At 35.1% G+C, this 15,141-nt stretch overlaps 1 protein-coding gene and 2 long non-coding RNA genes across 3 annotated transcripts; 1 reads left to right on the forward strand and 2 right to left on the reverse strand.

Moving 5' to 3' along the window:
• Positions 1–702: 702 nt before the first annotated feature.
• On the reverse strand, positions 703–2,234 carry LOC145637083 (protein FAR-RED IMPAIRED RESPONSE 1-like). Its single transcript, XM_081688594.1, has 3 exons — positions 1,333–2,234; positions 833–1,250; positions 703–744 (listed from the first exon to the last, which is right to left on the reverse strand). The coding sequence occupies exons 1-3, from the start codon at positions 2,232–2,234 to the stop codon at positions 703–705; spliced, it is 1,362 nt and encodes a 453-aa protein (XP_081544720.1).
• A 4,185-nt stretch (positions 2,235–6,419) lies between these two features.
• LOC145635037 (uncharacterized) lies at positions 6,420–9,436 on the forward strand. The gene is made up of 2 exons (XR_014113753.1): positions 6,420–6,569; positions 9,129–9,436. It is a non-coding gene; the product is annotated as an uncharacterized LOC145635037 (long non-coding RNA).
• Positions 9,437–9,989: 553 nt separating this feature from the next.
• On the reverse strand, positions 9,990–11,903 carry LOC145635038 (uncharacterized). The gene is made up of 2 exons (XR_014113754.1): positions 11,744–11,903; positions 9,990–10,347 (listed from the first exon to the last, which is right to left on the reverse strand). It is a non-coding gene; the product is annotated as an uncharacterized LOC145635038 (long non-coding RNA).
• Between the last annotated feature and the right edge of the window lie 3,238 nt (positions 11,904–15,141).

Raw genomic sequence — 15,141 nt, forward strand, 5'->3', positions numbered from 1 at the left:
TTCCGCCCTCCTTGCTGTTATTGCTGGACGAGGTGCCTTTTGATGGTGGCACGCTATTGGGAACACCTGGTACCGTTTTCTTGCCTTTGCGCACCAGTTTCTTGAAACCCATTTCCGCAAGAGTCTTATTCCGTGACCCCTTAGGCCTTCCCCGGGGTTTTTTCTGCAACAGAGGATCTTTAATAACCACATCGCAACTACGATGACACGAATTTGATCCACCAATCACCTCAGCCGTAGAGTAACCATTTACTGTTTCAGGGACAAATGAGTCTGATTCATTAGCATCTTCTGGGAAAGATAGGTCTACACTTTCTTCTAATTTCTGACGCTTGCATTCATCAACTTGCAACCTCATTTGTGATATAGCACCATAAACCAATTGCATAGCCTCGTCATTGACCATAGCTGCTTCATCACACAATGCTTCAAACTCGCTCATTAGCTTGTTGTACCTTATCACCTCTACATTGTTACTAGGGTCGTGATACGATACACGTACACGAGAATGTTTTCTTAATATATCCTTTCTCCATCGACTAACAATATACTGCTCCGGTACTTGTAACACCAAATTCTGATCTAGTATCCTCATCATATGCTTACACATAATACCGTGTGTTACAAATTTTCGGCACTCACATGAAACCTCATTTGTCTCCTTGTTAAAAGTGGCTGAGTAACACCTTCTTTGAGTAGTAATCACTTCCTCACTTTGACCCTCGGGTACAATCCATACCCGATCTTCAACAACGTATGCAATTATGTTGTCACTCAATTCCTTCTCCTCCTTGCAGTAGCAGTACATCATTCTAGAACATTCCGCCTGAACCTCTTGAAACTTGGTGTCAGTATACAGCTTTTGAAACACCTTCTCTATAGCAAACCCAGTTACTACCCTCCTCACATATTTGACACAATTCGCATCCGCGGCTGTCTCATCGCGCACCCTTTTCTCCAAAGCCTTCGCATACTTCTGTGGAAATTCAAACAACTTTGTATTTCGATTCACAAACCCGTCGAAAAAGCTATTTATACTCTCAACCCTCTGATTGGTTTTCATACCAGCCCAAAAGTAATCTCTCATGAATTCTAGGACCCACATATGCCGCTCCTTAAAAAGGCTATTCAACCAATCATTACATTCGAGATTATACTCACTAGTGAATTCTCCCCACCAACTCTCAAACTCTTCAACTGTCAAGCTTTCATACACCACAGCCTTCAAAACCCCCTTAAAATCCTTGTACCTACAAGGAGACACAAAAAATCAACAACAATATTTAACACCTTAATAAAAATTACAAAACAATAACTTTATTGTTTACTAACCTCTCACATTTACCCAGTTTTTCGGGTATTTTCCTCATTATATGCCAGATACACCACCGATGCCGGGTGAATGGCATGATCTCCTCAATGGGTTTTCGCACGGCGGCAGCCTGGTCAGTAAGAATCGCCTTAGGAGGCCGATTTTTCATGCATGACAACCATTCCTTGAATATCCATCGGAAAGTATCACAATCCTTGTGTGACACCAAAGCACATCCCAACAAAATTGATTGCCCGTGGTGGTTAACCCCTACAAAATTCACAAATGGGAGTTCATACTCATTTGTCAAATATGTGGCATCAAAGCATACAACGTCACCAAATTCATCATATGCTGCGCGGCTACGCGCATCAACCCATATAACATCTTTCAGCCTCCCTTGTTCGTCTAGTTGTTGGGCATGATAAAAATTTGGGTTTGCCCCTTGCATTTTATTAAAATAGGACATCATTGCGGCCAAATTCCCCCCCACCATTTTCAACCTCCGTTCCTTGTACACCACATGCGACAAATCTTTCACAGTTAATCGCACATTGGGTTGGCTCCCTTGTATTTCTGTAGAAAGACACCCGTGAATTTGTGTAACAGTAACACCCTCATCAAAGAATTTCAGCAACTGCCTCCTTGCCCCTGAGGTTAATCCCTTCATTCGATACTCTTTCACTAGTTTCGCCTTACTAGGTGTTGGTGTATGATTAGAGTGCTCCAACTCCATTCCCTTCAGCACCCACTCACCCTGACGATTAACACTTGCATAAACCTTCGCCTTACACTCACATTTTTTAGACTTCCGCTTACGTTGACTCAATTCATCTGCACACACAATACCTTCAACTGCTCCCCCTGTACCAGATACATCCATAGCCTTAGCCCTCTTTCGTGCCTCCCTCAAAGCCCTCATGTCTGGTCTACCCCAACACTCACACCTACAAGTAGTCGAAATACAATATCTCCCCTCACCTTTCGAATAAACACCTTGTGCTCTCGTGACTCCAAAACCCTATTGTTGGGCATATTCTTTATAATATGCCTCCACATCTTGCCACGTCTTAAAAACCATACCCACCTTTGGCGGTTCTATAGTTGAAGAACCGCTCAACTGATTGCTACCTAAAATTGTGCCTAAGGTATCCAACGTGTTAATTGGAGATTGGAATTGCTCACAATTCATAGCATTGTCAAACCCCTGGGTCATTGGTGATGTTGGACAAACACCAATCCCAGACTTAACCTGACCACCACCAATCCCAGAATTTCCCTTTCCGTAGTTTACATTATCGGGGCCATCGTCACCATCACTCAAAATGTCTTGAACTTCTATGTTTTTAGCTCAGCTCACAACAGTCCCAACCTGAGATATATTAGTAGTTTCTATCATTATAGTGTACTAGTATAATTTTTTCCGTAAAATAAAGGTGTTTAATTTTTTTTTTTACCAAACACCACAATTGAATTTAGTGACAAGCAATTCCCAAATATTTCCATATTACTTCTTAAAACACATAACTCTACTAACCCCCTATTTGCACGATCTCCTTGTATAACTCGAAAATTTCAGTTTTTTTATCGATCTACTTTTTTTTTCATTTTTTTTTTAAAAAAATAAGATCGATCTACATTATTAAGTCACCATTCCACATTAAAATTAACAGAACGGGCCTATAATATTTATCTGTATCATGAACGGGCCAACATGAACACTCTTCGATAATTCTTAGTAAATTTTCATCATGTCATTTTACAATCGCATTGATAATTAAATCAAACACAAAAAAAAAACCACATACAAACAAAATTGACTTAATGTCCGTTTCATAACTTAGGTTATTTAGTCGAGATTTATACAAAATAAGCACAAATTTCAAATAACCAACCATGAATAAAATAATTCATATACTAACTAATCAATATAATCTATAAACAAATCATACCTTAAACCTGAAATCAGAGCGCCAGACACATTTGCCGTGTCTTCCACCGAGGACAGATCCAATCTTTCAGTACGCTATGAACTATTTTTTAAATTACAGTAACATGTAAAAGCCATAATGTGTTTCTTAAAACTTGTTACCCAAGAAAGCTTTTATACAGCTAAACAATAAACCTACCAACCACACATGTAATTACAACTTCTCCTTTACGTAACCCGATCAACGGCGTTAACATTTCTGCTTGCGACGTTAACACCCTCAAGCACTGTCATCATCCCACTCATCACATACAATAGGGTACTGCTGCGTTGGTTGTACTGACTCATCAACGTTTATTGAGGAGGGCTGACTTGGCACAAAAGATTGACAAGCTAAATAAATCATAAAGATCAACTGGGCATCCCTAGAAAGAAAATACGTTACAAGTTTATGATGAGCTTCATCAAATTGATTCTAGAAACTCCGCCATCACAATTACCTAGAAGTGTATATAACTCTTTCGATGACAATAAAACAAGTCACAATAAGAACCGAGCGGCGGCCTATACAAGCAGAATTGTATTCGTGATAAGGGGGGGGGGGGGGGGAAGGAAGGAGGAGGAAAGGGAGGGGGTGGTGGTTTTTTTTATTTATTAATTTTTTAATTTAATGTAACTATTTAGTAATTTTGTGGGTTAGAGGTTAATTAGAGGAAATTAGAGTCTAATCAAGTTAATTAAGAGTGTAATTAAGGAAATAGGTTTTCTCCTACAAAAAAAAAAGAATGTGGTGTTTTTTTTTTAACCAAAAAACTTTTAAAAGGTTTTTTCCACAAAATGGTGCTTTTAAAGGGTATTTTAAAAAAAAAATTATACTATAAAATTTAAACATATTCTTTTCGTGATTAGCAACCACATGGAGTTGTCAGTTTCAGCATTTTAAGGGCCTATTTGCTTCAGCTTAATTTCAGTTCAATAGTTCAGTTCAGCTCCAATAATTTCAGTTCAGTTTAGCTCCAATCAGTTCAGTTCAGTTTAGTTCATCTCCTAATTTCCTTCTCAAATAAAATATTCATTTCAGTTAAGTTCAGCTCCAATCAGTTCAGTTCAGTAAATGTGAACAGACCCTAAATGGGCTATAACCATCATTGATAAAAAAAATATTGGTTGCTTTTGTCGTTCTCATCATTAAATTCCATGAATGATTTACAAGTTCCTTACTTTCTCCCATGTCCCTTTTGATTCAATATCAATTTCACATTGATTGCCAAACACGTACACATGTTTAAAATTGTTTTTAAGATTGTAACAAATTTTAATTGTTGCCTTTGTAAAATTGTTGTTTTATCTATCATTTTACCTTTGCTTTAAAAATTATTGCTTTTGAATAAAAAATGTGTTGCCTTATAAATAGACAACGGGGGCATAAACTACATTGTATATGTGTTGCCTGAGCTAGAAAACAACATTTTTTTATGGGTATTTCTACATGGTACCCCTGAGGTATTCACTTTTCTAAGTTGTGCCCACCCATTTTCAAAATTCCACACTGTAACCCCAAGGTACCTTTAGTGTGTACGATGTAACCCTGTCATTAAGTTGTCGTTAGCTATTACCGTTAGTTTTATGTTGCCTCCTTCACACCCTCACGACCCAGCCTTAACCACCCTACCTATCGCACCCAGCCACCGCCACACACCAACAACCACCACACCTAGCACAACCGCCACACACCAACAACCATGAAGAAAATTGAACCCAGTCCTAACCCTAACTAGCCCCACCACAGCCACTGCCGGCAGCAGCTACCGGCACTCCCATCCCCACCTACTCCAGCCGATGCACCACCTTAGCCCAACCCCAAACTCCGCGGATGACACACCACCCAAGCCCAACCCAAAACACCTCAGCTCCAACCACTACCTCGCAAAACCACGCACCCCCCTTTTCCCTCACCCTTTAAACGACCAAATCGACCATTCGGGGTTTCAATGGTAAATTTCGGCCATTTTAAGGGTGAAAGGGTAAAGGATTGGAGTTTTTCGTCCTTTAGGGTTCACACATAAGATTTTTTATGGTCGAATCGGCGGCGAATTGTTGTTGTTGTTTCGGCGGTGCGTTGTGCTGGGTGCGGTTCATAGGGTGGGTGCGGTGGCTTGGGTGAAGTCCGATGGGTGGTTCGCTGGCTGGGTGGGTTTGGAGGAGGGAAGGGTTGGTGGTGCGTGGGTGGGTGGTTTTGCAGGAGGGAGGTTTTTTTATTTTTTTATTTATTTTTTTTTAAAACAGATTTTTTTAACAAAAGTTAACGGTGTTAACTTTAGGATTAGTGGGAGGTTACATTGTAGACACTAAAGTTACCTTAGGGTTACAGTGTGGAATTTTGAAAATGGGTGGGCACAGCTTAGAAAAGTGAATACCTCAGGGGTACTATGTAGAAAAACCCTTTTCTTATATTAGGCAATGGTTTTTCACTGTTTTTTTTTTTGTTTAATTTTTTGTAGTGATGATTCAAATTTCGAAATCAATAATATATGGCAAGAGTATTAGCAAATGAGTAAAACTTTACTCAGTAATTATATGTTAAACACAAAGCTTAAGAGATTAAGATTTGCGACATCACGTGTATTGTGTATATATAAAAATGACTAGAGTTGAAAATGAGGAGACTTTCTTGACATAGTGACATATAGTAAAACACTACAAGAAAAAGAGGAATTAGCAACAGAAATTTGCGACTACCCTAATATTCAGTCGCAAAAAATATATTTGCGACTGATAAAGACGGACAGTCACAAATTTTGCAACTGATTTTCCACTAGTTGCTACACGGTCGCTAATTTGCGACTGAATTTTGCAACTACTGTAATAATCATTCGCAAAAAATATATTAGCGACCGACTAAAATGAGTAGTCGCAAATTTTGCGACTCATTTTGTAGTAGTTGTAATGCTGTCGCTAAATTGCGACGCTCTTATAATTTTTGCAACTATAAATTGTAGTTGTTGGGTTAATGATTTTCAAACTTTTTTAATTTAAAATTTGCGACTAATATTGCAACCAAGTCAGTAGTCGTTAGTCGTTCTATTGTTCTTAAAATTTATTAAAAAAAAAAAGGTCGTAAATGTAAATATAATGAGGAGTTGCCACCAAAAAAACAAAAAAGGAAATAAACTAACTTAATCACTCTAACCCTTATATACACTGTACAGTACGAAACTCTTCCTCCATTAAAAAGAAAAAAAAAACACGCAGAAGGCAATTTTCAGAGATTCAACCCTAACTGTAGCTCTTCATCTGCCTCCGCTGCGCCACCACGTCTCCTCCCGGGTAAGTTTAAACGACGTTTGATGTCACTTCTATCATTCGCTAATTGTAATTTGCAACTACGAATTTTAGGGTTTATCATTGAATTTTTTGTCCAATAAATTGATTTTAATTTGGTTTCCATGATGTAATTTAAGTCAGCTAATGAAAAATCGTTCAAAATTGATTGAGTTTACTAAAATTGCTATTTTTTCTTCAGTGTATAAATCGCAATTCTGACTATCTCGACCCCTATATATATTTTTTTTCTCTATTAGTTGTTAAATACTGTATATTTTCTGAAGAAGGGGGTTTTTTGGTTAGAGTGTAACTCTAATTGGTTAATTAATGGATGGAGGTTATTGAGGTTCTCTCGAATTCCATTGAATTCTTATTTTGGTTTGAATTCTTGTTTTGCTTGGAATTCTTGTTTTGCTTGGAATTCTTGTTTTGCTCTGACTTTATTCTGTTTTTGAGCCTAATTTGCTGCTGGCTGGTTGTTAAGACAATAATTGTGGTGGGTTTATGGAAAGGGTGCGAGGGAGAAGTAGGTGCATCAATAGGGTGTGAATGCGTGGCTGCTAGATGCGTGGTTGTTGCATGGTTGTTGTTGTTGTTGCAGGGGGAATAATAGTGGCTTGGTGTGTGGTGCATTTGGTGAATGAATGGGAGTTAAGTGTAATGCTACTAGTATTGTGGGTTATTAGGTGTTTTAAACCACCGATTGAAGGTTAAATTGACCCACCGAGTGATGCATTCGACACATTTACATATGATTCCTTCTCATTTACATCAATTTGGGTTGGTTTATGCCCAACATTTTAAAACCCCATTTAGGTCTTCTGTAAATGATTTCTTCACTTTTAAGAGAGTTTCCAAAGTTGAGTGTTTTTTAGGATGAAACATTTGCCAAAAACAGAGTAAAATAATACAATGAAAACCTCAAAATGCCATTTTAATCAACTAAACTGTACAAGTGTACAACTACCTAGATCATTAAATTTGAATTTGAATTTTATGAGGAAATTTTGAAAATTGAAGTGAATTTTACATATTTTGTGGTGTAATTTCCTTATCCAAAATAGAAAGTTACCCAGAAGAAAAATAAAACAGAGTATAAGTCCTCAAAGATGCAATCTTTAATCACTTAGACAAATACCCAGATGCTAAATTTTGCAGACAATGAAAAAGGAGCAAATTTGGAGTGAAGTTTTAGCTTTTTTTGGGTGTAATTTATGAAGTGAAAAAACAGGGGATTTTTTATGATCAATGCTCTATTCGAAAAATAAATGTGGGAAAATGGACACGTGAAAGTGAAAGTATTATGGGTATTCTGAAAATTGCATGCAAAATGAAAGGAAATGAGTCAAAGTGATGTGGGAAAAGGTTTAAGTTTGAAGGTTGTTGTAAATGGCATTTAAAAAAGGAGTTGACTTTTTCAATCTTCTGATAAATTTAGAAAGACAACAACTACTATATTACTATTGACTATTGCAAATTTGTAATCAAACCCAGATAAAGAAAATAGACCTAATAAGTAAACCGAGGAAAAAGGGATGGGTTTCATTCTAGCAAAAACGGCTACTACAAGGGTGACTTATGACCACCACCAGGTAACAAATCTCAAGGGTTACTAAATTATTATACAAGAAATTAGCTACCAATCGCAGTGCCCCTTCTCCCCTTTTTATATGTACAATGTTGAAAAAGGATCCCGACTACTCCCCTGTCCTATGTGTGATAGTTATTTGGTAGGCTGTTGTCACTTGGTGTGCTACTGCTGCTTTCTTCATTCTTCCCCTCCTTGTATATGTGATCAGTCTACGTGGCATGCCAGCTCCTTTGTTCATTGTAGGTTTAGGAGAGTTTTTGGATAAAATTTTGGAATAAATCAAGTATTTGGCATTATGCTCTGTTTTTAGGCATTACTTAACGAACTGCTACTACTTTTACTCAGTTTCTCACAACTAAAGCAAGAGCAAAATAAATCAGAAAGAACAGTAAAGAAAATGAGGGAAGTTGGGCTGCATTTTGTAAAATAAATCAGAAATAACATTAAAGGATACAATTATCACATTATACCTAACTAAGCCAATCCCTACTACTCCTTTTTATATGTCCCCTTTTTTTTGTTTATTTTTTCAGTTCTAACAACTTCTTCTAATAAGGAAAAGAAAAAGGATGGAGTTTTACAAACTGCTGCTAAAGTCTATGAAAGCACTCATTCTGTTGATGTGGGCAATGATGAAATCGAATTGATGGGTGAAAAGACTCATCAAGTCATGGTGTGAGTATACTTATATATTTTGCTAAGATTACAAAAAAATGTATGGTAGTTAATGCTGTTAGATATTATAGATTATTTAATTGTTTGTGTGATAATTGGTATGGCATATTGTGAATTGAAACAGGTTTTGAAGCCATAGCTTTTTGGAGGGAATTGTTCAATTTACAAAGGAGACTCTGCCGAAATTTTTTCTAATAATTGTTTACATTAATTATTTTATTGTAAGTGTTGCTCTTTTTTTGTCTTTTAAGTTTTAACAATTGAAATCATAGTTACTAATACATATCTTAATGCAGGAGAATATATGGAAAACTTGAGGAAATATAAGAACAAAGGACGACAAAGTCTACTTGGAGGTTGTATGTGGGCAAAAGAATGAAAAAGTGTAAGGTTTAGGGAGTGCTTCACAAATGTACTACAAGAGCGTTCCTACTTCTCACCGTACTACATATTGTATATCGTCATTAGTTCTTATTTGTCATACGAGAGGTGATTTTTGAAACAATTAGTCTTATGGTTACTAATATTGTTTTGAATACATTGATACAAAATTGATGATGATATTTTGGTTATTCGAATAAAATTAATATTTTGGTTTTTTGAATTTTTGCGTGGGTACTTTTTTTTTATGATTGATATTAGTCATAGCTAAATTATGGCCTCCAAATATTAATAGCTCGTCGCAAAAATTCAGCGACTACAAGAAATCTGCATAGTTGGAATAATTGGTTTCAGTAGTCTCTAATCTGTCGCAAAAAAAAATAATTTTCATAGTCGCAAAAGTTAGGTCTTGTAGTCGCTAATCCGTCGCGAAAAAATTAGTCTCAATAGTCTCAAAATTTTGGCCTTTAGTTGCAAATCCATCGCAAAAAAATCAATCTCTGTAGTCGCAAAAGTTTGGTTTCGTAGTCGCAAAATTTGGTCTTATAGTTGCTAATCTGTTGCAAAAATAGTTTTAAAACATTAGTTTTCGTAGTCGCTAATCCGTTGCAAATATTTTACGACGGACAATGATATAGTTGCTAAATAAATTTGAAAGTTAGTCGCTAAATGGCAGTTGCAAAGTCGTTGCAAATTCGTCGCTAAATTTGCGACAGTTCAAAAATTAGTCGCAAAAATGGATTTGCGACGAGGTCATTGCCAACTAACCAAAGTAGTTGCTAATCCGTCCCTAATACCCTTTTTCTTGTAGTGAAAGTTGGAGAGTAGTACAAATATAAGAAATACTACTTATTTATAAAACCATACAACTTTGGAAGTCAAAGGTAAATAAAGTGTAATATTATACTATCATCACTCGCTTAATTATTTGTTTTAGTTACTAATCCTAACTCCGTTTCAACATAGCTTAACACTTATTCATTTACGCATATTATGTGGCAACTGGCCATAATTAAGGAAGAAGTTTATCTGAATAAATTTGACAATTTCGACAAGGAGTAGCTGTATAACCACCACCGTAACTCGGTGGATTACGATAGTAAATAGGTCTACCATTGCGCTGCATCCTAGATTCTGCAAAGCAAATACACATGTTAGCATATATATATGGAGTAGTTTGCAATAAACATCTTTAATTTGATTATAATCTTCCAAAAAAAAAAAAAAAAAACAAATCTATTATGTTACGAGGTAATACATGCTTTTAAAGATATAATTGTAGTAAAAATGGAAGCTTAAAAGTTCAATATTATAAAAATAATACTTGGTAATCTGTATTTTGGTTTGTTAGCCTAAATTTCTTTGCTTACTACTGGCACAAATTTATTAGACTTTAGAATATTTATCCAAAAATAAAACCCTTGATCACAAATTCTTAATTTTTAAAAATAGTTATTTAAAGAACTAGGGTCTGTTAACTTCAGCTTAATTTCAGTTCAGTTCAATTCAGTTCAGCTCATCAGTTCATTTCACTTCAGTTCCTAATTTCCATCTCACATAAATAGTTCAGTTCAGTTCAGTTTCGCTGAGTTCGGCTCAGTTCAGTAAATGTGAACATATCCTCAAAGTTTTTCTAGATTGGTTCTTCTCAATATACTTTAGTTTTCTTTTAAGAAAAAGTTTAAATAAATTATTTTTTTGGTTCAACTTAATAAACTAGGTATATTGTTCAAATCCCTTAAATAAATCAACTGTATTTAACTTTTTTCACAAGTATTGGAGTTATTAATTAAAAATTGCACTTGAATTTGTACAAATAGCGAATTTAAAATGACTCAATTAATTAATTATTAAATAAGACTTGAGTTATTTTAAAACATAGTACTTGTAAGCATATAATCATTGGTTGAACATAATAATTTTTCTTTAGCAACATCGATCTTTTCAACTTCACCCAAGACCAACCCTCATATCATTCCCATAATTATATTGGTTGCCTTCAAATTTTTTGGCATATATGTTCTCTTTGTACAAATTGACATACTTTCTCCATTTCGAATTTATTGTCCTATTTTACTTTTGTATGATTTTCAACAGAGTGTTTTTATAGAATTTCTCAAGCTATGTATATAAAAAATATACAAAATTAAATACTTAAAAAATACAAATTGAGACGATATAACAAGATCTTGATAAAGTTTTGAAACATATTTATACTTATAATAAGTATTAGATTATTCTGTAAAATTTGATTTGTCATGAATTCTCTACTTAATTTCATTTTTAAGAAGTATAATTAATGCAATAGCCCTAAGGGCTACATATATTAGTACCCTTAATTATAGGACAATTAATTAGAAATGGAGGTTGTTAATTTAATCCATCCATACATGCTACAATTGAATAGAACGATAAATACAATAAAGGAATTTTTTATTTTATTTTTTTTTTAATTAATGGTAAGAAAAACAACTTAATATAAGAAGATAAAAAAAAAAAAAAAAAAAAAAAAAAAAAAAAAAAACAATACATGAGTAAATGACATAGCAAAGAATAAGAAGCTTAGCGTCTTTTGAGTTGAGATGGGCTCAGCCATCTGACGAGCTGAAACTACGCAAGGAGTGAGAAAAAGAACAGCAAAAATGATGCCAACTAGAAAAACCTTTGAAGCCATCTTTTTATTAAACTACTTTAACTTGTTCTTGCATAAGAAGTACAAAAGTTCATCATTTATTTATAGCCAATTGTGGCCTCAAAGGCAGGACTGTAGTCAACAGCAATAATCGCATTATTAAAAAATAAAAAATATATTTGTACATTATAGGATTGACTTGTTCGTTGTTTGCCATGTAGTACTTAATCTAGTTGTGTCACCATATCATCAGATTGTGAGATACGATCTCCACTAAGGACATTTGGGCCGGGTCCAATGGTTCATACACCATTATCGTTCCTTCATTCCCATGAGGCCTTAATTACCCGGTAATTTGGATTGACTTGACTTGTTTAAGGTTAATTAGTTGTTGGGTGTGACCCTAATTTTATAGACCCATTATTTATGTGGAGGATTTAATAAAGTTTTCGAATACATGTAGTATGGTTATTATTGCTTTCTAGTTCTCTATAGATTTTTTTTAGTGAACTTAACTTTCTAGATTTTTCTACTTGCTTTTATCATGCAAGCCACTATAATTATCTAAAAGATTCTTGACACTAGAAAACGAGAAGATATGATTCATGGAAATTCTAGAAACTCATGGGTCGTGGCTACAAGAATGTTCATACAAGAATGATGGTGTTCTAAATTATTCTTGTCATTTCCTTGAATAACCTCCATCTTCAACTATAAATATTGTTGATTGACATTCAATAAAGGCTTACATACTAGAAGCCATACTCATAAAGCCTTGTTGTCAACCATACTTGTTGTAATATAAGAAATATTTTCAAGGCTGAATTGAAAGTAAAATAATAAGATCGAAAAGATGATCTTATGACAATGAAAGAGTATGGAGTGTCGTGATGCAAATCACTGACTTGTAACAAAATTCCGGCGCAACCGTGGTATTCATTGTATTCGCCGGTACGTTCCCTAAGGTTAACACACCACTTTCACATAAAGACACTTTTGGGTGGAAGGTTGGTGTTGGGTTTGAAAAGTGTAGAGAACGGTTTAAGGAGGCTAAGGGGGTGCATAGCTTTGGTGTTAAGCTATGGATTGTTTGCTTGGTGTAAAGCAACAATGAAAAGTAGCAGCTGACTTCAAATGGGCATATCTCAAGATCTAGAAGTGATATTGAGATTATTCAAGTTGGAGGTGATAGCTCGTCTCAAGAGCTTTCCAACGACTGGTCATATGCTCGATTTGGTCAAGAATCGAGGAAGTTATGGCCATTTTACAAAGACCTATCTGAGCAGTGCGGGAGTTCGACCGAACTTCTTAAAGGTTCGGTCGAACCTGCTGTAGATTTTCATTTGCAAAAGCTACTGACTCGAAGTTCGAACGAACCTCTGGAGGTTTGACCGAACCACCCTTGGTTTGGTCGAACATGGGGTAGGTTCGGTCGAACCTCGTGTATGCCCTGTTTTTTACGGTTTTGCGACTTAAGCGATGTGGCTTATTTAAGGCCGTAGGATTGTTTTATTTAGCCTAACACTATATATATACTCATGTATTATCATTGTAAAGGGTATGATGTTAGATTTAAGAGAGAGAAAAAGCCTCTTGAAATTAGTTCATCTTCTTAGAGTTTAAGAGAGTGAATTAAGAGAGGTGTGAGCTTTCATGGTGTATTGAGAGCTTGTAATCATCATAATCAAGTTACTTCATAGTGGATTGGTGGGTTTTCTCCCGGCACTCGGATTCTCATGGTAAATTCGTTCTTGTTCTTTGTTTTACTTGGTTTCGTTCTTCGATTATTGTTAATTATCGTTAATCATAAACTTGCTAGCACATTCGTAATCCTTTCAGTTGGAGCCAAGTAACTTATGTCCAAATAGAGATGTGTTTAAGCTATAATTGTGTTTAATGATTATTATTAATGTTGAGTAATTAGGTTTTGATGATTGTAAACTAATGATGATTATCTATCTAATGTGTTTGTTAAGTTGTGCATAGAAAGAACAAGTTATGCTTGGAACAGGATACAAGGAACCTAAGCAATGTAACGTATATATAAGGAATCTGATCAATATATGATAAGCAATAGAGAAACAAGAACAATGATGAGTGTCATGGTTGATAAGAATGATGATGGCTAAAGAACCGTGAAGGTAACTATGTAAATAGGTGTTTGCATATGTTAGCTTCATGAGGTAAGTACACTATGCATACATGAGTTGTATAGGAGTATTTACATAAGCTTTAAGTTTAATTAGTTCTCTCACTTGAAGTTTGTTTATGACAAACAAACTTCAATCTAATGTTTCTCTTAAGTGTTTATGTGAAGACAGGAACTGACTTAGGTGAAGTCAATGGGTTGGAACATAGAAGACTTCAAGAGGAACAAAAGAGAATGAATGAACCTAAAGCAGGTTCTCCCACAAGAACCAAACCACAAAGGAACCAGAAGATATTTTCTAACGAGATGTAGAAGGAACCTTTGGCAGGCTTTCCCACGAGAGCCGGAGCATGTTCCCTAACAGGTACATGAAGAGTTCCATGTTCCCTAACAGGTACATCAAGAGTTTCCTAACAGGAACTTAGTTCTCTAACAAGAACTATTTAAGTTCCCTAACAGGAACGTTCCCTAGCAAGAACTTAATGTTGCCCCGAGATCTAGAATACATCAATACTACAAGATTCCAGAACAAGAGTTTCAAAGAAACAACATGAAGACGGAGAAATCGAAGTATATCGCTCTAGGATTCATGTAAGTATGTTGGACATAAAAGTCAGTCTGGAACAAGTCTAAAGAACCAAGGTGAACTCATGTAGTCAATGAAATTAGAGTTACTGACTTGTCAGGAACTCAGAGACTGTCAGAGTTCCGAAACCTAATCGGAACTTAGGTCTGCGCGTCGTTAAAGGTCGCAGGTTGAATTTAATGATATAAATATTTACCTAATACGTGCATATATTTTAGGGATTTGGTTTTACAGAATAAAAATATTTATTTTCTAATAAATCCCTTTTGGAAAAAGATAAGTTATTTTTGGAAAATATTTTCAGTAAAATAAGTTTTAAATAAAATCTAATTTTATGGCAAGTATATCTTTTGTTAAAAGATATGGTAAATATATCTTTTGTAAAAAGATATGATAAGTATATGTTTTATAAAATGATATGGAAAGTATATCTTTTGTAAAAAGATATGGTAAATATATCTTTTGTAAAAAGAATATCTTTTAACAAAAGATATGGTAAAAGTAAATCTTTTGTTAAAAGATATATTAGTATATTTGGAAAATATAAGATTTAGATAAAAT

This window comes from Chenopodium album, chromosome 6, assembly GCF_948465745.1.
Source record: "Chenopodium album chromosome 6, dcCheAlbu1.1, whole genome shotgun sequence".
Taxonomy (NCBI): Eukaryota; Viridiplantae; Streptophyta; class Magnoliopsida; order Caryophyllales; family Amaranthaceae; genus Chenopodium; species Chenopodium album.